Genomic DNA, 23,000 nt, shown 5'->3' with positions numbered 1-23,000 from the left:
TAAATGTTTCTGAACATTTGTTCTGCCTCCATTTGCTTCTCTTTTCTTTATCTTTCAGCAATCTGTAAAAAGAGAGCTCTGATTTCTTGTTCAATCTATTTGTACACACTTGTAGCTCTTCCACATTTTACATCTGGTTTTTTTTGTGTGTTTTCACAGCATTAGAGCTGAGTTACTTCCACCTAGAGCGAAGTCACGTGTATTCCCACTACTGTATATTATTGCACCCTCTGCTGTCTAAGCAGTGCAGTTACAGCTAGGAAAAACTAACATTATGCAGCCTGATAATCACGATTTATTTATTTTTATTTCATACATTCAGAAATTCATAAGTTGTATCGTGATTTATCATCTCATCTCATCTCATTATCTGTAGCCGCTTTATCCTGTTCTACAGGGTCGCAGGCGAGCTGGAGCCTATCCCAGCTGACTACAGGTGAAAGGCGGGGTACACCCTGGACAAGTCGCCAGGTCATCACAGGGCTGACACATAGACACAGACAACCATTCACACTCACATTCACACCTACGGTCAATTTAGAGTCACCAGTTAACCTAACCTGCATGTCTTTGGACTGTGGGGGAAAACGGAGCACCCGGAGGAAACCCACGCGGACACGGGGAGAACATGCAAACTCCGCACAGAAAGGCCCTCGCCGGCCACGGGGCCCGGACCTTCTTGCTGTGAGGCGACAGCGCTAACCACTACACCACCGTGCCGCCTGCCAAATAATTAATATGTAAAATTTGAATAACATTAAGATTGCCATCCATAGAGGGTACTTCATCAGTAACTGGGGCCACTGCCTATCGTCGTCAATCCAACTACCCATGCCGCTGACAGCAGCTGCCACACTGAGTCATTACAACTTGCCACCGCAGTAATGACGGCACCACTAAAAGGTGAAACACACAAATTGGACACCGGATTTGTCAATACTGGCTGAGCCTTATGGCTTTCAAGGCAGCAACTGCATATCCACCATGATCAGAGGTGTATTTTATCCCACTGAAAACATACTGTGTTTACCTGGAGCTGGCGGAGTGTGTAAGTACACCTCTTCGCTGTACTCTCCAAAGCCGGCTTTATTGCAGCCCCTCACTCTGAGAACGTACACGCTGTCCATCTCCAGCCTGTTGATCACAGCACTGGTCCCGCTCACCTCGTCTAATCGCTGCCAGCCCCAACGGGCTCCAGCCAACCCCCCACGGAGGCCAGGTCTTGTCCCGCCCCCTGGCACCACACCTCTGCGACGGTACTCCACAGAGAAGTGCCAGGCAGGGGAGGACTCTTGCGGCAGTCGCCAGCACAGGAAGAGCTGATCGTAGGCCAGCGTGCGCTGGGTGTCAATCACAGGGGCTAAAGGAGCTGAAGAAACGAGAAAGGGTTGGTTTGGATTTAGCCTCATTATCATAACCAAAAGAAAAAAGGGCAGACATTTAACATGGGTCAAACAAATATGTGTCTAAGTCAACTCTGTGAAATGCAACATTTCGGCTTGTGCTTGAAACACCATATTTCTCAGAAAAGGTACAGCAAGCACTCGAGAAAACTCTCCTTCACCAACAACTCAGCCCATGAAGTCTGCTGAGGAGAATTTTGTTCATCTTGTTTTTACTGTTCTGGGTTTTGGGTCAAGTCACAACTCAAGTTATTCAAGTCTGTGTGCATGTGGTTTGGTTCTCACCTTGAATAAAGTTTAGATCAGTGAGAAGTTTAAGCTCCCGGGAGACGTCCAGTTGAAAGTGTCGGAATGAGGGATCAGCGGAGAGAGAGAAAGTCTGTAGGGAATCAATAGATTGGGCCAGCCTGGGAGAGAGAGAGAGAGAGAGAGAGAGAGAATGAGAATAAATATAAAGGATGCTGCCAACTACACTCACTGGCCACTTTATTAGGTACACCCATCCACCTGCTGTTTTCTGCAGCTCTCTAATCAACCAATCCCAATGTTCATTTCAAACATCTCATCTCATCTCATCATCTCTAGCCGCTTTATCCTTCTACAGGGTCGCAGGCAAGCTGGAGCCTATCCCAGCTGACTACGGGCGAAAGGCGGGGTACACCCTGGACAAGTCGTGCTGACACACGACACAAGTAATGCATTATTTTCTACAAAACCCTCGTCTCAGGGCTGACACATAGACACAGACAACCATTCACACTCACATTCACACCTACGCTCAATTTAGAGTCACCAGTTAACCTAACCTGCATGTCTTTGGACTGTGGGGGAAACCGGAGCACCCGGAGGAAACCCACGTGGACACGGGGAGAACATGCAAACTCCGCACAGAAAGGCCCTCGCCGGCCCCGGGGCTCGAACCCAGGACCTTCTTGCTGTGAGGCGACAGCGCTAACCACTACACCACCGTGCCGCCTCATTTCAAACATCAGAATGGGAAAAAATTATGGGCTCAAACTGTGACTTTCACTGTGGTATGGGTGCTGGTTTGAGCCAGATGGACTGGTTTGAGTATTTCAGAAATTGCTGATCTCCTGGGGCTTTGACACACAAGTCTCTAGAGTTTACACAGAATGGTGCCAACTGGAAACAAACGCCTTGTTGAGGTCAGAGGAAAATGGCCAGATTGGTTTGAGCTGCCAGGAAGGATATAGTAACTCATATAATCACTCTTGACAACCGTGGTGAGCAGAAAAGCATCTCAGCATGCAACAGCAGAAGAACACATTGGGTTCCACTCCTGCAGCCAAGAACAGGGATCTTAGAATCAACAACAAGGTCCTATTAAAGTGGCCAGTGAGTTTAGACTACCCTCCAGGCACAAGTGTTATAAGTAATGCATTATTTTCTACAAAACCCTCGTCTCAAAATCCTTTCAATTAAACAATTAATATTTTCTGAATAATAATATTGCCTGAAATATATCCACTGATAGGCAAGGTATACTTACCAAATAGCCATTAGCCTGCTAAGGCAGATAGCTGAATAGAAAATTGAATGTTCTAGTTCACCTCTCTGATCCACCAAGCATGGATGTGGGTGATACTAGTGTCCACCAAAGCTGGGGACTGCCTCCAAGCTTTCATTTTTTACTTCAGTGAGTGCACTTTTCTTCTTATATTAGGACAGTTATTCTTAGGATGCTCCTGAAAAAAAGCCTTAGATGGGATGGTGCAAATTTTGAAGTTGCAAAACCAACATGCCCAAATTGACTGTTCCTTAGGACCCCACACCCGTGTGCCATCTTCCTACACCTACAAGAGAGCATCTGCCTCACACAACCTTTAAGCGCGTACCCTTAAACTTCTGGTAAATGTCTGAGTACCCACAATCCATGCCAAGAAACTAAGAGGGCTCTAAACAGTTCAGATTCTGTTTCCTCTTGGATAAAACTGCTATCAAAATTTTTGAAGAAAAGTTTTTTTTGTTGTTGTTGACTTATTTTCTTGTTTAAAGGAAAGATGGCAGGTTCTGTCCAAATTTAGAGCCTCCCTTCCATCGCATCCACAGACCTGGTTTACACCCGAGAACCTGTGAAATGCTTATTTCCATGTTCCCATGATGCTTCTCAAGGTTTGTCATTTCATTCAAAGTCCTGCCTTTTTGCTCTTTCCCGAGAACCATGGGTGACTTTCAAGATTCTGAAGGAATAGGGACAGGTCACACCTGGCTCCTGTGTGTCTGCATCCAGAACACATCCCCCCTCCTCTCTCAAATCACAGCACTCGGACTCCTGTACTTCTTGAACATCGAGAGAGGTCACACAGTTCATCTGCTCTATGAACCCCTGTGGAAACTAGCCACGCTTTCACATCAGCGTGTGGTGGATATTATTACACCAGATTCATATTTAATATCAAATAATATTAGTGAGGGGCGGCACGGTGGTGTAGTGGTTAGCGCTGTCGCCTCACAGCAAGAAGGTCCGGGTTCGAGCCCCGGGGCCGACGAGGGCCTTTCTGTGTGGAGTTTGTATGTTCTCCCCGTGTCCGCGTGGGTTTCCTCCGGGTGCTCCGTTTTCCCCCACAGTCCAAAGACATGCAGGTTAGGTTAACTGGTGACTCTAAATTGAGCGTAGGTGTGAATGTGAGTGTGAATGGTTGTCTGTGTCTATGTGTCAGCCCTGTGATGACCTGGCGACTTGTCCAGGGTGTACCCCGCCTTTCGCCCGTAGTCAGCTGGGATAGGCTCCAGCTCGCCTGCGACCCTGTAGAAGGATAAAGCGGCTAGAGATAATGAGATGAGATGAGATATTAGTGAGTGTGTGTGTTCTACCTGTTAAATGTTTGCCTGGTTGCATGTACAAAACAGGCTGGATCTGTCTCTTTCAGCAGCTCCTGGGTAAACGTCATCAGGCCCGCATGTTCCAACAAGCTGCGCCTCTCCATGACCTGATTGGCTAAAGCTTCGCTCCGCCTCTGCCGTGAGTTTTCCAGAGCCTGAGCCAAGATGACCTGCCGCTCGGACAGCAGAGCCGTCAGCTCCCTCACACACTGAGAGAGCTGTTCACGGGCTGCTACACTGTTCACCTACACACACACACACACATTTGGAGTACATGGAGACTTTGAAACATACTATACTATTTTCCTATTTTCTGGAAAGTAACAAACAGCATTTTTAGAAACAGGAAAAATTCTTCTCTCAATATTAACGGAAAATGTGACTGAGATTTTTGTAAATACTTGGAAGCATACATGTCAACCTATACGGAATGTCCGTATTTTATACGGATTTGATTCAATAAACGTAGTATACGGGCGTACAAGTAAAGTTATAGGGATTCTTTTAAAAAAACTTCAATATTTATTTAGAGCTATAATCAATTCCCACGATGATAAAAGAGCGCATAACATTTACAAACGTACTGTACACCACAGAAAGCACAAACAGCCAGTAAACAGTCTTATGAAATTGCGAGTTATCTTGTGGTAGCGAGACTTCGTTCCACTTTTGATCATGCGCACACCGCATTGCGAGAATCCCGCCAACCGGGAAGTAACATTTTGTTTGAAAAGCGTATTTCCACCTGAGCGACTTTCACTAGTGACTGAAAAGATTCTGAATGGGCACTCCGGCAAGATCAACATAGACACTTGCTGTGACGTGCAGCCTCGTGAGGTATTGGTGCAGAGCGCTAAAAAAAGCTGTCATGGAGTACAATTCAGAACATTAGAGTGACACTTTGTGTTTTTGTCAAACATTGGAGCTTTGTATTCATTCTGAAGGTTTATTGTTAATATTGAATAAAAAGTAACTTGGATATATCACTGTTAATTATCATTCAAATTTTAGGTAAATTATTTTAATTTGCATCTTATAAGGATTTTATAAGGGAAATACGGATTTTGGAGGTTGGTTATACAGGTTTGATTGACCAAAGGTTGACATGTATGTGGAAGGCATGTCTTAACGGAACAGAAGGAACCTGTAACCATTTGTAGAGCTGTAGGCAGCTGTGTAGCACGCAGTGACTCGGGTGTTTTGTGACCCTACAGGGAGCAGTACCTCAGTCTGGGTGATGGCGTTCTCCAGCTGTGTGATTTGAGTCAGCACTGTAGCCTGATTGGACAGGATGTAGTTTAGCTCCTTGCTGATTTTTTCCTAAAAAAAAAAAAAAACATAGCACACACAATGATGGAAAAAAGTCCGTAACACACTCAATGATGGAAAAAAACCCTCCACACTGAAACACTAAAATAGTTGTACATGTCAAAGACTTCCACTAATCCATGAATTAGATGCTAACTTTAACTGTCCAGTTACTTATGGTTCCCTGAAAAGAGGGTGAAAAGAATTGGTGTGACGATACGTACATCCTACACTGTTTCCCCAACTAAAGATCATGGATTAAAACCGATAGCTGCATTTTAAACTCATATTATTTTCCCTCAGGACGCTGCAATACTCTTCAGCTACTCACACACTGTACTGTACAAACACACACGAGAAAAAACAGCAGTGGAGTCACAGAAAGAGCTCACAGTGTACAGGTGAGAGCACAATCAGCTTTTTTTTTATCATTGATCACCCAATCGCTTGCTGCTTTGCTGCAAAATTCCCTGCACTAATAAACATACACTATATAGCCAAAAGTATGTGAACATCACGCCCATGTAAGCTTGCTGATGCATTTCCAAAACCATGGGCATTAATATGGAGTCGGTCCCCTCATTACTACTGCATTATAATGAGCTCCACTCTTCTCTTCTCTTCTCTTCTGCGAAGGCTTTCCACTAGATTTTGGCGCAGGATTTGTGTTCATTCATTAGACTCTAGGTCACATAAAATTGTATAGCACAGTTTATAATTTGTTACTAAATACAGTGGTGCTTGAAAGTTTGTGAACTCTTTAGAATTTTCTATATTTCTGCATAAATATGACCTAAAACATCGTCAGATTTTCACACAAGTCCTAAAAGTAGATAAAGAGAACCCAGTGAAACAAATGAGACAAAACTAATATACTTGGTCATTTATTTATTGAGGAAAATGATCCAATATTACATATCTGTGAGTGGCAAAAGTATGTGAACCTTTGCTTTCAGTATCTGGTGTGACCCCCTTGTGCAGCAATAAGTGCAACTAAACGTTTGCGGTAACTGTTGATCAGTCCTGCACACTGGCTTGGAGGAATTTTAGCCCATTCCTCCATACAGAACAGCTTCAACTCTGGGATGTTGGTGGGTTTCCTCACATGAACTGCTCGCTTCAGGTCCTTCCACAACATTTCGATTGGATTAAGGTCAGGACTTTGACTTGGCCATTCCAGAACATTAACTTTATTCTTCTTTAACCATTCTTTGGTAGAACGACTTGTGTGCTTAGGGGCGTTGTCTTGCTGCATGACCCACCTTCTCTTGAGATTCAGTTCCTGGACAGATGTCCTTACATTTTCCTTTAGAATTCACTGGTATAATTCAGAATTCATTGTTCCATCAACGATGGCAAGCCGTCCTGGCCCAGATGCAGCAAAATAGGCCCAAACCATGATACTACCACCACCATGTTTCACAGATGGGATAAAGTTCTTATGCTGGAATGCAGTGCTTTCCTTTCTCCAAACATAACACTCCTCATTTAAACCAAAAATTCTATTTTGGACTCATCCGTCCACAAAACATTTTTCCAATAGCCTTCTGGCTTGTTCACGTGATCTTTAGCAAACTACAGATGAGCAGCAATGTTCTTTTTGGAGAGCAGTGGCTTTCTCCTTGCAACCCTGCCATGCACACCATTGTTGTTCAGTGTTCTCCTGATGGTGGACTCATGAACATTAACATTAGCCAATGTCAGAGAGGCCTTCAGTTGCTTAGAAGTTACCCTGGGGCCCTTTGTGACCTCGCCGACTATTACACACCTTGCTCTTGGAGTGATCTTTGTTGGTCGACCACTCCTGGGGAGGGTAACAATGGTCTTGAATTTCCTCCATTTGTACACAATCTGTCTGACTGTGGATTGGTGGAGTCCAAACTCTTTAGAGATGGTTTTGTAACCTTTTCCAGCCTGATGAGCATCAACAACGCTTTTTCTGAGGTCCTCAGAAATCTCCTTTGTTCGTGCCATGATACACTTCCACAAACATGTGTTGTGAAGATCAGACTTTGATAGATCCCTGTTCTTTAAATAAAACAGGGTGCCCACTCACACCTGATTGTCATCCCATTGATTGAAAACACCTGACTCTAATTTCACCTTCAAATTAACTGCTAATCCTAGAGGTTCACATACTTTTGCCACTCACAGATATGTAATATTGGATCATTTTCCTCAATAAATAAATGACCAAGTATAATATTTTTGTCTCATTTGTTTAACTGGGTTCTCTTTATCTACATTTAGGACTTGGGTGAAAATCTGATGATGTTTTTGGTCATATTTATGCAGAAATATAGAAAATTCTAAAGGGTTCACAAACTTTCAAGCACCACTGTATGTTTACTTCAGTATTCTTATTCTTTAGTATTATTATTCTTCACACTCTGCTTTTTGGATTGCTGCTGTAATCTGACAATTTCCCTCTGGGATTAATAAAGTTATGTTTGTCTGTCTGTCTGTCTGAAATATCTCAGATTCAAGATGTCAGTCAGCATGTCAGCTACACTACACCATTAATGTAAAAGTCAGTACCTTGAGTGCCTGGTAGGCCTGACTGACAGGCACCATTTTGTGACCTGTATGAGCACGACGCAGCTTACAGAGGGAGCAGAGGAGCCTTTGGCATGTTTTACAGTAGAACTGTAACTTTTCCTGATCATGCTCTGTACATGTTAACACCTACAGAGAGAGAGAGAGAGAGAGAGAAAGAGAGATTACAGAAAGGATTATGATAATTATGAAGGTGATTTGAGGCATCATGACTACAGGGTCACGGGTTTGATCCTGAGCTCGGGTTGTGAAGTTTCTGTTGATGTTCTCCCCTGGGTTTCCTCCACTTTCTCTGGTTTCCTCCCACCTCCCAGAAACATCTCATCTCATCTCATTATCTGTAGCCGCTTTATCCTGTTCTACAGGGTCGCAGGCAAGCTGGAGCCTATCCCAGCTGACTACGGGCGAAAGGCGGGGTACACCCTGGACAAGTCGCCAGGTCATCACAGGGCTGACACATAGACACAGACAACCATTCACACTCACATTCACACCTACAGTCAATTTAGAGTCACCAGTTAACCTAACCTGCATGTCTTTGGACTGTGGGGGAAACCGAAGCACCCGGAGGAAACCAACGCGGACAAGGGGAGAACATGCAAACCCCGCACAGAAAGGCCCTCGCCGGCCACGGGGCTCGAACCCGGACCTTCTTGCTGTGAGGCGACAGCGCTAACCACTACACCACCGTGCCACCCTCCCAGAAACATGCTCCATCAAATCACCCCTAGGTGTGAATGACTATGTTATCATCTGTGGGCATGATGCCCTGGCATCCTTCTTCTTCTTCTTCGTCTATTGGTTGCTCCCATTAGGGGTCGCCACAGCAGGTCATCCAATTTATGATCTGCATATTTGATTTGGCAGGGGTCTTTACACCGGATGCCCTTCCTGATGCAACCCTCCCCAATCTATCCGGGCTTGAGACTGGTACTATGTGTGCACTGGCTTGTGCAACCCCAGTGGCTGGGCATTTTTGGCCCTGGCACCCTATTCATCACACCCAGTGATCCTGGAATAGGTTCCATGCTCCTGATCATGATGAAGAGGTTATTCATTCAGTTATCTTGAGGAAAGTTGAATTTGGAGTAGCTTGATTAGAAGGGAGCATATTTTTAGATTTGGGGAGATAGAGAGATGGAAAGCAGAAATAGCATTTTGTGTTTCAAACTTCATCCATTAGGGCTGATTAGGCATGTCGCTGTGGTGTAATTACTGCAGGAGCAGAATGGGATGAAGTTGCTGTACAAAGTAAACAATTTATGAACGAGCCAAACAAGTAACATCAGTCTGCCTTTTTGAATCCTTCTGGAGTGTGATGAATGCTCACCTTGGGTCTGAAGTTGAGTGTGGGCTGTACATGCTCATGCTGGGCGCGGGGCGTACCCCACGGGTGGTAGAGCTTAAAGCACTCATTACAGAAACTCGCCCTGCAGTCAGTGCAGCCTTTAGTGGCCTCCATAGTCTGAGGGGACTTACAGAACTGACACATCACTGCCACGCTGCCCAGACTCACTGTGTGCCTGTACCTGAGAGACAATCAACCAAACAAGCAATCAGCCACTGTCTGTCCTCATGAGTCACCACACCAGCTGTACCCTTCCTCTAACGAACAAGGACAAATAAAATGCAGAAAAATTGTCAAGTACAGAACATAAACGTTATCTCACTGCAACTGTGAGATTTCCTACTCAAATTGTTTCAACACAATCATATGGTTTATATTTCCACCCCTGGTTTTATGAACACAGACATCTTACAATGTTATTTAACAAAAAGAGTGATCAATCTTTCATTATTCCACACCCCATTGTTTTAACCCATGTGTTATTACAAAAGCTGGAAGGAAACCATAGACCAGGACAACATGATCAGTGCAAACGGGGGAAAATAAAAAACTTCACAGCAAGCCAAGCCCAGTGCATTACCTTTCCACTATACGCTCCAGCGTGAGGTTCCTCATGCAGTCCATCAGTCCTCTCTCACCCAGTTCCACATCTCGACCACAGGGCACGCAAGGAAACAGCATGATCTGGGTCGAGCCCTCCTTGCGCCTGCGTCCCGGATATGTCCCAAAACCTGTAAAAGAACACATGAGCAGCCAGTTATTCACTTGTTCCTCTGTAATTTTTCTCCTGTTATCATTATTTTGGTTATTCCAGAATAATGGAACAATTCGAAAAACATCAAACTTTATGTTCCCTAATTATCATAAATTGTTTAAGATTCTATAAAGTTATAATGCAGAGATTGTAAACAACGTGCACCCTTACCAGGACGCAATGGGCGATCTACAGAGCGGTGGGCCTGGCGCGGCGAGCGTGTGTTAGGTGTGGAGGCGGGAGAGTGGGGTTCTGGGGGCAGCTCGGGCTGAGGATAGCCGCTCTGCACCAGCACCTCTGACGCACACAGCAAACACACGCTGTGCTGGCAAGGCAGCACCACCGGCTGTTTCACGATGTCCTTACATACTGGGCACTGGAGTTCCCGCTCCATGCTCTTCATGTTCGACTGGAGATAAGAGAGAGATTTACTGAAAAGATGCTACAATAATGGCCTAATGGTTAGAGAAGCAACTTCAGGACCAAAAGGTTGCCAGTCCAATTTCCTGGACCAGCAAGAATGGTTGACGTGCCCTTGAACAAGGCACCTAACCCCCAACTGCTCCCCAGGCTGCTCTGGTTGTGTTGTACGTCACTCTGTATAAGCCCGTCTGCTCAATGCCGTTAATGTAATGTACAATAAACATCTCCAGCAAAATCATTAATATACAGTATAAATATAAAATATTAACACAAAGACAATAAGGACTAATTCGAATCAATATACCAAAGCAATCAATGATTTTATTTCTAGTACATTAATTAACTGCAATAAAGAACATAATGTCCATCATGTAGAAGCAGGTACTCATAATACAGTACTTCAGCAGTGTGTATCGTAGTCTTTTTAACTTTTCTACTATTTGAAACTGCAATAAAACAGAGCATGGTGCAACGTTATGCACATGTCTGCATAGTTGTATTTAAAACTATTATTTTTAAGTGAAAAATGTTGCTAGGTTAAAATTTCTTTCCGGTTTGCAGACTTTTTTTTTTTTGAAGAAGAAGCTGCCTTTATTTATCACACATATACTCAAACACAGCGGCACGGTGGTGTAGTGGTTAGCGCTGTCGCCTCACAGCAAGAAGGTCCTGGGTTCGAGCCCCGGGGCCGGCGAGGGCCTTTCTGTGCGGAGTTTGCATGTTCTCCCCGTGTCCGCGTGGGTTTCCTCCGGGTGCTCCGGTTTCCCCCACAGTCCAAAGACATGCAGGTTAGGTTAACTGGTGACTCTAAATTGAGCGTAGGTGTGAATGTGAGTGTGAATGGTTGTCTGTGTCTATGTGTCAGCCCTGTGATGACCTGGCGACTTGTCCAGGGTGAACCCCGCCTTTCGCCCGTAGTCAGCTGGGATAGGATCCAGCTCGCCTGCGACCCTGTAGAAGGATAAAGCGGCTAGAGATAATGAGATGAGATGAGATACTCAAACACAGACTTAAGCATACAGTGAATTTCCTCCTCTGCATTTAACCCATCTGAAGCAGTGAACCCACACACACACATACCCAGAGCAGTGGGCAGTTATGCTACAGCGCCCGGGGAGCAGTTGGGGGTTAGGTGGCTTACTCAAGGGCACTTCAGCCCAACCTCAGGCTAAGGCTGCCTCATGTTAACCTAACCGCATGTCTTTGGACTGTGGGGGAAACCGGAGCACCCGGAGAGAACCCACACAGACACAGGGAGAACATGCAAACTCCACACAGAAAGACCCCTGTTGGCCACTGGGCTCGAACCTGTATATACATGTAAGAGTAGCATACAGTGAGCATTCATGTGACTGGAACCCATTAGCTCCTGTATTAAACACTGAGTGCTGAGCTCAGGATCGGGCTCCTGCACCAGAAGCTGATCACGTTCTCTAGATTTGCTACACTGGACCAATAGATGCTCATCTCATCTCTAGCCGCTTTATCCTGTTCTACAGGGTCGCAGGCAAGCTGGAGCCTATCCCAGCTGACTACAGGTGAAAGGCGGGGTACACCCTGGACAAGTCGCCAGGTCATCACAGGGCTGACACATAGACACAGACAACCATTCACACTCACATTCACACCTACGGTCAATTTAGAGTCACCAGTTAACCTAACCTGCATGTCTTTGGACTGTGGGGGAAACCGGAGCACCCGGAGGAAACCCACGCGGACACGGGGAGAACATGCAAACTCCACACAGAAAGGCCCTCGCCGGCCACGGGGCTCGAACCCGGACCTTCTTGCTGTGAGGCGACAGCGCTAATCACTACACCACCGTGCCGCCCCAATAGATGCTGTCTAATCTAAAAGAAAATAGATTCTGAGGTTTCTATTGGACGTCATTGAATATTTCAGGACTGTTAAGTGATAATCCAGAAGACATGAAAGATATCAATGTTTGACTCAAAGGTTTAGGTGGAGGCACTCAGAACCGTGACACTAGGCACTACGAACAGGGATGAAAGAAGCTCGTGAGTTATACCAGCTGTATAAAGTGTTCAGAGCTGTCAGAGAGATGTGCTCCAATCCCTTCTGATGAATATTCCTGAGGAAACTCTGAACCACAAACATCTCCACAGTAAGCTGCAGTCAGAGACAGCGTCCTTTACTTGCAGCTCATAAAGGAACAGTTTGACTCAGTATCTAAATAGGCTTTTACCTTCCCCATCTCTCATACTGTACAGATTACTACATTATATCATATTATAATAAATGAATGCATCTTGAGATAATTAGCGAGATTTTTCCAACATCTGGTGAGGATTTGGGGGTCACAAACAAATGAATATCTCTAATAATAAATCTATCAATCACTGAATGTATATGTGATTAATTTTCTCTGCCCATGTTATCTGATTCATTCTACTAGCAATTTTCAAACAAAATCAGCAGTTTAACTTCTGTTTGTTTGTCAATTTTTTGTAGAAATTAGGTATGTAATGATATATCATATGTGATAATAAATCACGATATAAATTTATGACAATTTGGCAAAGGTCACAATATTGTACAGTCCTGTGCAAACGTCTTAGGCACATGTAAAGAAATGCTGTCGACCAAAAATGGCTTAAAATAATGAAATGAAATGTTTAGAAATTAAAAAATTACCATAAACGGTAATCAGTAAGCCATAACGAATGAAACAAAGTCAGTATTTGGTGTGAGACGACCCTTTGCTTTAAAAAAAATAGTAGTCTCAGGTCCAGTGAGTGCAGTTTTATATGGAAATGATCTGTAGGTTTTACTGAGCATCTTACAGAACCAGCCACAGTTCTTCTGGACACTTTGACTGTCACACTCACTTCATCATTTTACACCAAAACCCAGCAGCCTTCATTATGTTTTCTTTTTTCATCTGAAAAGTGCTCTCTTATGGAATATGCTGCTCAGGTTTAAATGTTTTTTTTTTTCCTGTAACATTTAAATTTGTGCTGGAAAAGAACGAACTGTAAATGTACTGTAAAATGTTTTTGTACCGACTCAATAATGTAGAAGTCATAAAATAGAAATCTATAACAAAGTTTGTATAAAAAAAATAGGGTGTCTAAGACTTTTGCACAGTACTGGTTCTGGGTTCGAGCCCAGTGGCTGATGGGGGCCTTTCTGTGTGGAGTTTGCATGTTCTCCCCGTGTCCGCGTGGGTTTCCTCCGGGTGCTCCGGTTTCCCCCACAGTCCAAAGACATGCAGGTTAGGTTAACTGGTGACTCTAAATTGAGCGTAGGTGTGAATGTGAGTGTGAATGGTTGTCTGTGTCTATGTGTCAGCCCTGTGATGACCTGGCGACTTGTCCAGGGTGTACCCCGCCTTTCGCCCGTAGTCAGCTGGGATAGGCTCCAGCTCGCCTGCGACCCTGCACAGGATAAGCGCTTACGGATAATAGATGAATGGAATATGCCGGCTGATAAAGAACAGGAGAAACTATTGCTTTTTTTGGAAATAAAATTTTCCTCATTTGATTTTTTTTCAAAAATATCCTGGGAAAATCAAATCATGAACCTAATATCATGAATCAATTCAAATTGTGAGTTGGGCAAATCGTTACACACCTGTTAGAAACCTACCTGTAAGGCTCACAGGTATACAGTATGTGTGGCTTACATATGCAGCAACTTAGGATATTGAAGTTTTGTGTTAATACAGTGACAGTCGTTTCCATTACCACAAAAACAAGTGAAGTAAAAATAAATAAATAAATAACATAATTATGTTTGCTGAATACTATACGATGCTTCACAGGTGGAGAAATCGTGACCCCAGGAGCCTGGAACAAGCAGATTTCACGTCTAGACTCAGAGTTCAGTATTGAAGGTTTAACAACCAAGAAAAAAAGAAAAACCCTCCACCTTTTTAACTTTCACAAAACAAAAGTCCTCATTTGGTACATCGTTGTAAGTCACAATATCCTGTACTTCCTGTCATTGTCTCACTGTTATACTGTATGTGTCCACAGAAACCAAATAAAACGCACATAATATTTTCTAGTCTCATAGCTGAAACTTCAGCCAGCAACTTGCTGACGTTCTTGAGGATGTAAACACAATCTAAATTAGAATCTTTTTGTTCGAAGAGAATAATAATCATAAACTATTTGTTTCCCTGAGCATTAAGGATAACCAAATGTTCTGATTGAAAGGATAATGTGTTCGAAAGGGATATAAATACAGACATGAATAGGAACACGATTTTTTTTTTTTTAAAGTTTACCAGAAATGTTCACAGGGGCGGCACGGTGGTGTAGTGGTTCGCGCTGTCGCCTCACAGCAAGAAGGTCCGGGTTCGAGCCCCGTGGCCGGCGAGGGCCTTTCTGTGTGGAGTTTGCATGTTCTCCCCGTGTCCGCGTGGGTTTCCTCCGGGTGCTCCGGTTTCCCCCACAGTCCAAAGACATGCAGGTTAGGTTAACTGGTGACTCTAAATTGAGCGTAGGTGTGAATGTGAGTGTGAATGGTTGTCTGTGTCTATGTGTCAGCCCTGTGATGACCTGGCGACTTGTCCAGGGTGTACCCCGCCTTTCGCCCGTAGTCAGCTGGGATAGGCTCCAGCTTGCCTGCGACCCTGTAGAAGGATAAAGCGGCTAGAGATAATGAGATGAGATGAGATGAGATGAGATGAGATGAGAAATGTTCACAGAGCATCGAGTTGAGATTAGCATCATGACTGGGGTTTCACAAATGGGTGGTTTTTACTTTGCAGGAATGAGTGCTTACAGTAGATTACGGAATGACTATATTCATTAACATAACGTTGTCTCTTTTGAACTTCATGCTTAACGCTACTTGCTGTTTTGTACTTGTGAATAGATGTAACTGTGTTGGCTTTGTAGTTGTACGCTGCTCACTGACAGTACAGGTGAACGTCATCATGTATTTTTGATGTTGCTGTTGTCTCTCGTCAGGTACGGGTTTGCTCCGGGGGCCCGATCTAAGCACTGGAGCACTAAACATTGGTGCTTCACGACACCCTTCGTGTGTATTAATGTAATTAACAACACAACACAACATGCTGGTTATGTCTGCTATAACATTGCCACTTCTTATGAGTAATCAGGCGACTAAAAATGGAAGTGAGTAATCATGGTGGAGCTTTTACTTGCCTGATGGTCTATCTAATGAATTTATGAGATGTCCTACCCCTACTCCAACTCAAAACAGTTTGGTGAGTGAGATAAGTTTGTAATTGAGCCAAAACATTTCCAAAAATCAACTAACCAAACTGATAAACTGCGGATGTATTTCCAACACGCACACAAAAAAAAAAAAAAAACGATGTTTTTTTTTCCATCTAAGCTAATCTGCCAGAAGAGACTCCACATTTTCCTCATGCTGCAGTGAGGCGGCGCTGAACTGGAACCTTCTTCCATTAAGGGTAGAACTTCCATGTGAGTAAAATATATAAGTTCAACAAAAAGTAAACAGGCTAATGATGGCGATGCTATACTCAACTTGTACTGAGTGTATATTGACGAACTTAGTGTATTGTAGTAAAAGTGGTAGAGTCCGGGGTGTGGAGTGTGTAGGCAGGTGTTGTACAGTATATCATTTAATTCTGCATTAGATAAATAACGCACTCGCAGGACATTTCGTTATGAAATGGCGGACCACATTTATATGATCAAAGGGGTGGGGTTTTACAAACTTACATAGATTTTCATGATATCACTCTCTCTGGTCTCATCTCATCTCATCTCATTATCTCTAGCCGCTTTATCCTTCTACAGGGTCGCAGGCGAGCTGGAGCCTATCCCAGCTGACTACGGGCGAAAGGCGGGGTACACCCTGGACAAGTCGCCAGGTCATCACAGGGCTGACACATAGACACAGACAACCATTCACACTCACATTCACACCTACGCTCAATTTAGAGTCACCAGTTAACCTAACCTGCATGTCTTTGGACTGTGGGGGAAACCGGAGCACCCGGAGGAAACCCACGCGGACACGGGGAGAACATGCAAACTCCGCACAGAAAGGCCCTCGCCGGCCACAGGGCTCGAACCCGGACCTTCTTGCTGTGAGGCGACAGCGCTAACCACTACACCACCGTGCCGCCCGTGTTCTTTTGTATCAAAATAAAACATTTCCGTTGTGGTTTCTGTAGCTTATCATGTGATGTGATGTGATGTGATGTGATACACCTTTACAAGCTATAGAAGGAATAGGTCACTGCAAAGCAATATTCGATGACTGATCATCATTATCATTATCCTGTGATGAAATATTTCATCAAGGATGATCTACACACCCTACGTGCTCACTAAATAGGCTATATACAGTTTACACCAAGCAGGTGTAGAACTACTACTCCAGTGGCAGTGCTGAAATAAAGGCTTGTGCACCGACATGTCCAGTGAGAATCCTTATGGCATCCACGGTTGTGTCTCACTGTCATTCACCAATGTCATTAAAGCAGAGCTCTGCGGCACCTCCCTGCATCCCTCCATCACATCCCTCACTCTCCTGTGCTTCATCGCAGCCTAATGCAGTCGTTACAATCCTGCTGAAAGTGCAGTGTGTTGTTGTTAGAGTAGGTGCTGAAGCTCCTGGAGAGCTCCTCAGGCCCTGCATCACTGAGCACTGCGCTTACCTTCACCTGGTATCTGGGCGCCATGATGGAACTGTATCCCCCCACCCTCACTGTTCCCGGAGCTAGAAGATCCTGGTGGACACGTACATCATGGCAAACACGTCCTATTAGTGCTATAGGAGCAAAACAAATCTACAGCGCTGCCCCAAAGCGCAGGTATGAGCCGAGCAGAAGAAACCACACCCCGCTCCTTACGCGTTACATCACGCGGCTATTGACATCACCTGTGTCACTGCTCTAAAGACACGAGCACAAACCCACGGCAGTCCTACCATGTCTGTGTTCCTGGGTGCGGCAGTCCGTCACGGGTTCAACACAAGTGCGCTCTCCACGCGCCGCGCCGCGCCGCGCCGCTGCTCCGGACTGCAGGGGATGTGGGTCAGTGGGATGCCGGTGGGAGTCGACACTGCGCCGCTCTGTAGCCTGCTGGATTTTTTTTTTTTTTTTTTGAAGCTCCGTCCTTCCCCCCCGCCTCTGTGCGACATCCCTGCAGCGTGTCTGCATCCCGTTTCCATAGCGACGAGCATCTTCTCTCCTCCCTCCAGAGCGCATGCGCCATCCTCTCAGGCGTCTGAAACATGCTATAAAACCATCCATCCATCCATCATCTGTAAGCACTTATCCTGTGCAGGGTTGCGGACAAGCTGGAGCCTATCCCAACTGACTATGGGCGAGAAGCAGGATACAACAGGGGCGGATCCAGGAAAATGGGAAGTGGGGCGTCAACCCAGTAAAGCCAGGGGTCCGGGGGGCCCCAGAAGCTCTTCAGTCTTTAAATGCCCGGAGCAGCGGGCAGCACAGTAGTGTAGTAGTTAGCGCTGTCGCTTCACAGCAAGAAGGTCCGGGTTCGAGCCCCGTGGCCGACGAGGGCCTTTCTGTGCGGAGTTTGCATGTTCTCCCCGTGTCCACGTGGGTTTCCTCCGGGTGCTCCGGTTTCCCCCACAGTCCAAAGACATGCAGGTTAGGTTAATTGACTGTAGGTGTGAATGTGAGTGTGAATGGTTGTCTGTGTCTATGCGTCAGCCCTGTGATGACCTGGCGACTTGTCCAGGGTGTACCCTGCCTTTCGCCCGTAGTCAGCTGGGATAGGCTCCAGCTCGCCTGCGACCCTGTAGAAGGATAAAGCGGCTAGAGATAACGAGATGAGATGAGACACTACAGTGTAGTACACTGACCTCAAAACACCTAAAATCAGTAAATTATTACTATTTTAGCCACTGCAATCTGAGCTCCTGCTCAGGACATTCAATGTACAGATAAGACAGTGAATATACCCAGGTACACTGAGAGAATGTCAGGGGCCATTAAGACAGAGCTTAATACCGAGATAACTCTAAACAAAGACTGCAAGAGCTTCGTGTCTATAATACAAAGTCAGTAACTGCAATCTGAGCTCCTGAGTCTAACAGACCGAGAGAACGATACAATGATTGTGTGAGTTACATGTGAATAAGTCCTATAATAAGTTTTAGTTCCTAAGACTCAAGGGATTTCAAGCAGATTTTCTTCAGAGCCATTGCAAAAATCAACATCTCTCACAGACCTATCCAGCCACTGTCATAAAAATCAAAGTAAGGCTCACCCCCAAAACGGCACGTGTCCCATGTACATACACAGGGTATAGAAAGTACAGGGATACCCTATTAATGAATACGAGCAGTAGCCGGACAGCCGACCCATGTGTGTACGCAGTAAACCTGCTGCAGCATCTTATTTTGGCTTGTGAACAGATGTGTTAATGATACCATAAATAGAAAAGGATGGTGTACACCCTTTACATGTAGTCTACAGTGCAGTCCGGGAATACAGTATGTCATGTCGTTGCACAACATTTCTGCACCCTGTTAAAATCCAACAAGATTTGCCCAGCTTGCATTTCACTGCATTCGTGTCTCAAGCGAAGAAGCTAGGACCTACTATCAAATATAAATTTATGCCATAAACTCTTCAGCTCAATCCCACATAACGATTTATTTTGTTCATTTTTTAAAACTTTATTAATTAAATAGGGGTGGCACGGTGGTGTAGTGGTTAGCGCTGTCGCCTCACAGCAAGAAGGTCCGGGTTTGAGCCCCATGGCCGGCGAGGGCCTTTCTGTGCGGAGTTTGCATGTTCTCCCCGTGTCCGCGTGGGTTTCCTCCGGGTGCTCCGGTTTCCCCCACAGTCCAAAGACATGCAGGTTAGGTTAACTGGTGACTCTAAATTGAGCGTAGGTGTGAATGTGAGTGTGAATGGTTGTCTGTGTCTATGTGTCAGCCCTGTGATGACCTGGCGACTTGTCCAGGGTGTACCCCGCCTTTCGCCCGTAGTCAGCTGGGATAGGCTCCAGCTTGCCTGCGACCCTGTAGAACAGGATAAAGCGGCTAGAGATAATGAGACGAGATGAGATTAATTAAATAAAAATACAGTGGGCATATCTTGGTATCTGCAATACTGAAACTATTTTTTGGAGAGGGGGCACGCACCGGGTGCGTCCCCCTTAAATCCACTGCAGGTACACCCTGGACAAGTCACCAGATCATCACAGGGCTGACACATAGAGACAAACAACCATTCACACTCACATTCACACTTACAGTTAATTTAGAGCCACCAATTAGCCTAACCTGCATGTCTTTGGACTGTGGGGGAAACCAGAGCACCCAGAAGAAACCCACACAGACACAGGGAGAACATGCAAACTCCGCACAGAAAGGCCCCCGCCGGCCACTGGGCTCGAACCCAGAACCTTCTTGCTGCGAGGTGACAGTGCTAACTACTTCAACACTGTGCCACCTACTATAAAAACATGATGCATATAAATCCGAAAGTCAGAGCTTGTGTGTGTGTGTGTGTGTGTGTGTGTGTGTGTGTGTGTGTGTGTGTAAAAACTTGTTCTTTCACTGGCTTTAACCATAAAACATTTTAACCTCAATTTAAGAACAGGTTCCCTTCAGTGGAACTAAGAGGCCCAAACCTGTTCCATGCTCCTGTCCACAAAGCGAGCTCCATGAAGACATGGTGTGTTCAGGTTGGAGTGAAGAACTCAAGTGTTCTGCACAGATCCCTGACTGAACTCAACCCCACTTGAACACCTGTGGGATTAGCTGGAATTGGAGCCTCAACATCTCAACATCCCAACATCAGTGTCTGATCTCATTTATGAGCACAAATCTGCACAGCCACACCTCAAAATCTAGTGGAGGCCTTCGCAGAAAAATGGGTAAGAATCAGCTCCATAAAAATAGGCCTTGGGCATTTCTCAGTCGTTTATTCGATATTTATTATTTTACCTAGTACAATTCCATCCATTGATCCATCCATCCATTATCTCTAGCCGCTTTATCCTGTTCTACAGGGTTGCAGGCAAGCTGGAGCCTATCCCAGCTGACTACGGGCGAAAGGCGGGGTACACCCTGGACAAGTCGCCAGGTCATCACAGGGCTGACACATAGACACAGACAACCATTCTCCAGCTGTGTGAAAGCTTGATATTCCTTGTTTTAGATGCCACGAAGCAGTGCTCTGAGCAGCAAGAGTCGGTCCATCCTGGATAGAGTAGCTCTGTCCGTCTAACATCTGGAAAGGCAGGCGAAGAGTCAAAGCTGTGCCCACAACTTACCCCAAAGGATATGCCTCCAGACATCTTTAACATCTCCAGGAGAAACTAAAGTGATTTCTTTATACCACTTATGGCCTCATAAATACAGTATATACAGAATGTAGGAGGTAAAACCAGTAGCTATTCAAGAAGAAGAAGAAGAAGAAGAAGAAGCAGAAGATTGAAACATGACATGCATTCCACAGGAATCCAAACTTCTAAGAGTGTATCTGAGCTACTTCTCCCTACATGTTCACTCATCATTGCTCCTGTACCAACGTCTCGCAAAGTAAACAGAGAAATCCCTCATTCTGATGGTACAAATGTGTTTGACAAAACGATCATCCTTCGTTTCTCCAGTGCACAGCTGATTACATCTCTCCCAGGAAAGATCATTTAAAGACGAAAACAATGTGTTAATGAATTTGCAATGGAACATCTTGAATTGGTGCATGCAGAAGCAGCCTTGTTTTTAATTAATTAATTATTACTTAAATATTACACTGACCATTTAATTTACTCCTGACAAGCATTTCTTTAATGTTCTTGTGCTTGGGATTAAAAAAAAAAGGGAATAAGACTCTGTACTGTAGGTCTATAATTGATAGCGGTTCTTAAGGAAGAATCTTCTGATGTCACTGACATGTCCACAAGTGAGAGCCTGGGAGAGCAATACTCCATCTATACTCCAGAGCTGGGTGAAATATGGTGGAAGAAGGAAGAAATGAGCATCTGAAGTTCTCCAAGGCTGCAGGTAGCCATTTCAAATATGTCATCAGTGTACCCAAGGAAGAACTTCTCCGGTGAATTGTTGGAAGAAATTCTGTTGAACAAATCCCACAATGAGGCTTGTTTTACTGCCCATACGAACACTTCTTATCTGAGAGCAAAAGTTAGACTTAAAGCTGGAGCAGTTAATCATTAACACAAGATCTTATGATTATTAAAACAAGACCTTTCAGTGGGTGGGTCCTTTTTCAGTTGTGCATTCAGAAAATGGGCTCGACATCCATCTTCATGACTGTATGTAGACATGAATAGAGAATTGTCGTGCAGGAGCTCATCTCATCTCATTATCTCTAGCCGCTTTATCCTGTTCTACAGGGTCGCAGGCAAGCTGGAGCCTATACTAGCTGACTACGGGCGAAAGGCGGGGTACACCCTGGACAAGTCGCCAGGTCATCACAGGGCTGACACATAGACACAGACAACCATTCACATTCACACCTACGGTCAATTTAGAGTCACCAGTTAGCCTAACCTGCATGTCTTTGGACTGTGGGGGAAACCGGAGCACCCAGATGAAACCCACGCGAACACTGGGAGAACATGCAAACTCCGCACAGAAAGGCCCTCGCCGGCCACGGGGCTTGAACCCGGACCTTCTTGCTGTGAGGCGACAGCGCTAACCACCACACCACCGTGCCGCCCCGTGCAGGAGCTGTTCTTTAAATTGTTCAAGGATTTGTAGAAAATGTGAAGAGTCTTTGACAAATGTAGGTAAAGTGTGAAAAATTGTTGGAAAATGTCTACCCAGAAACACCTAGAATTTTTTTCTTTGTGTATAAAAATGTGAGAATCAGGAAGATGTCCTACAAAAGTGGCACTAATGAATGTAGACTGTGACGGTAGTCAAAAAAGTCAAAGTCCCTCTCACACCACAATCTGGTCTTCCCAGGCAGTCTCCTGTCCCAGTCCTAACCAACTCTTTAAGGCATATGGGTGCGGCACCGATATCCGTTTCCATAGCCCTCTCGCCTATACAGCTAGGGTTACGTCCTCTGGTAACCACAAAGGTTTGACTCCCTCACTCGCATCTGTATTGCAGCATGCCTTGCTAGATGGTAGTAGGTACCATTTTTATGATGGTCTTTGGTATGACCTGACCATGAATAGAACTCACAATCTCCCAGTCGAGACATGGACACGCTAACCACTAGGCCAACTCATAGTTGTGATAGAAGTAGTAGTAGTTTGTTTCATATAACAACAAATAAACAAGTGTATATCGCATTTAATAGGATTTTGTCATTTATTGTGAAAAATAGAAAAAAAAAACATGCCAACAAATAATAAAAGCTTGACAAAGACACACAGAGACCAGAATTTACTGTATGTAGGGGTTAATAAGGATGATAAGGTGTAATAGGAAACAG

At 44.8% G+C, this 23,000-nt stretch overlaps 1 protein-coding gene across 1 annotated transcript in view; it reads right to left on the bottom strand.

Moving 5' to 3' along the window:
* Positions 1 to 17,288, bottom strand: part of trim46b (tripartite motif containing 46b) — a 38,007-nt gene extending 20,719 nt beyond the window's left edge. Inside the window, exons 1-9 of the mRNA XM_060904970.1 lie at positions 17,265 to 17,288; positions 10,385 to 10,622; positions 10,040 to 10,190; positions 9,442 to 9,640; positions 8,094 to 8,240; positions 5,472 to 5,567; positions 4,239 to 4,492; positions 1,689 to 1,810; positions 1,031 to 1,369 (exon numbers count right to left, since the gene is read on the bottom strand). Of these exons, the coding sequence (XP_060760953.1) occupies positions 1,031 to 1,369; positions 1,689 to 1,810; positions 4,239 to 4,492; positions 5,472 to 5,567; positions 8,094 to 8,240; positions 9,442 to 9,640; positions 10,040 to 10,190; positions 10,385 to 10,622; positions 17,265 to 17,288 (1,570 nt within the window). The remainder of the gene's footprint in view (positions 1 to 1,030; positions 1,370 to 1,688; positions 1,811 to 4,238; positions 4,493 to 5,471; positions 5,568 to 8,093; positions 8,241 to 9,441; positions 9,641 to 10,039; positions 10,191 to 10,384; positions 10,623 to 17,264) is intronic.
* Between the last annotated feature and the right edge of the window lie 5,712 nt (positions 17,289 to 23,000).

The sequence above is a fragment of the Neoarius graeffei genome, chromosome 22 (assembly GCF_027579695.1).
Source record: "Neoarius graeffei isolate fNeoGra1 chromosome 22, fNeoGra1.pri, whole genome shotgun sequence".
Taxonomy (NCBI): Eukaryota; Metazoa; Chordata; class Actinopteri; order Siluriformes; family Ariidae; genus Neoarius; species Neoarius graeffei.
Note: the sequence above shows the minus strand (reverse complement) of the source record. Positions and strands in the feature narration are given on the sequence as shown.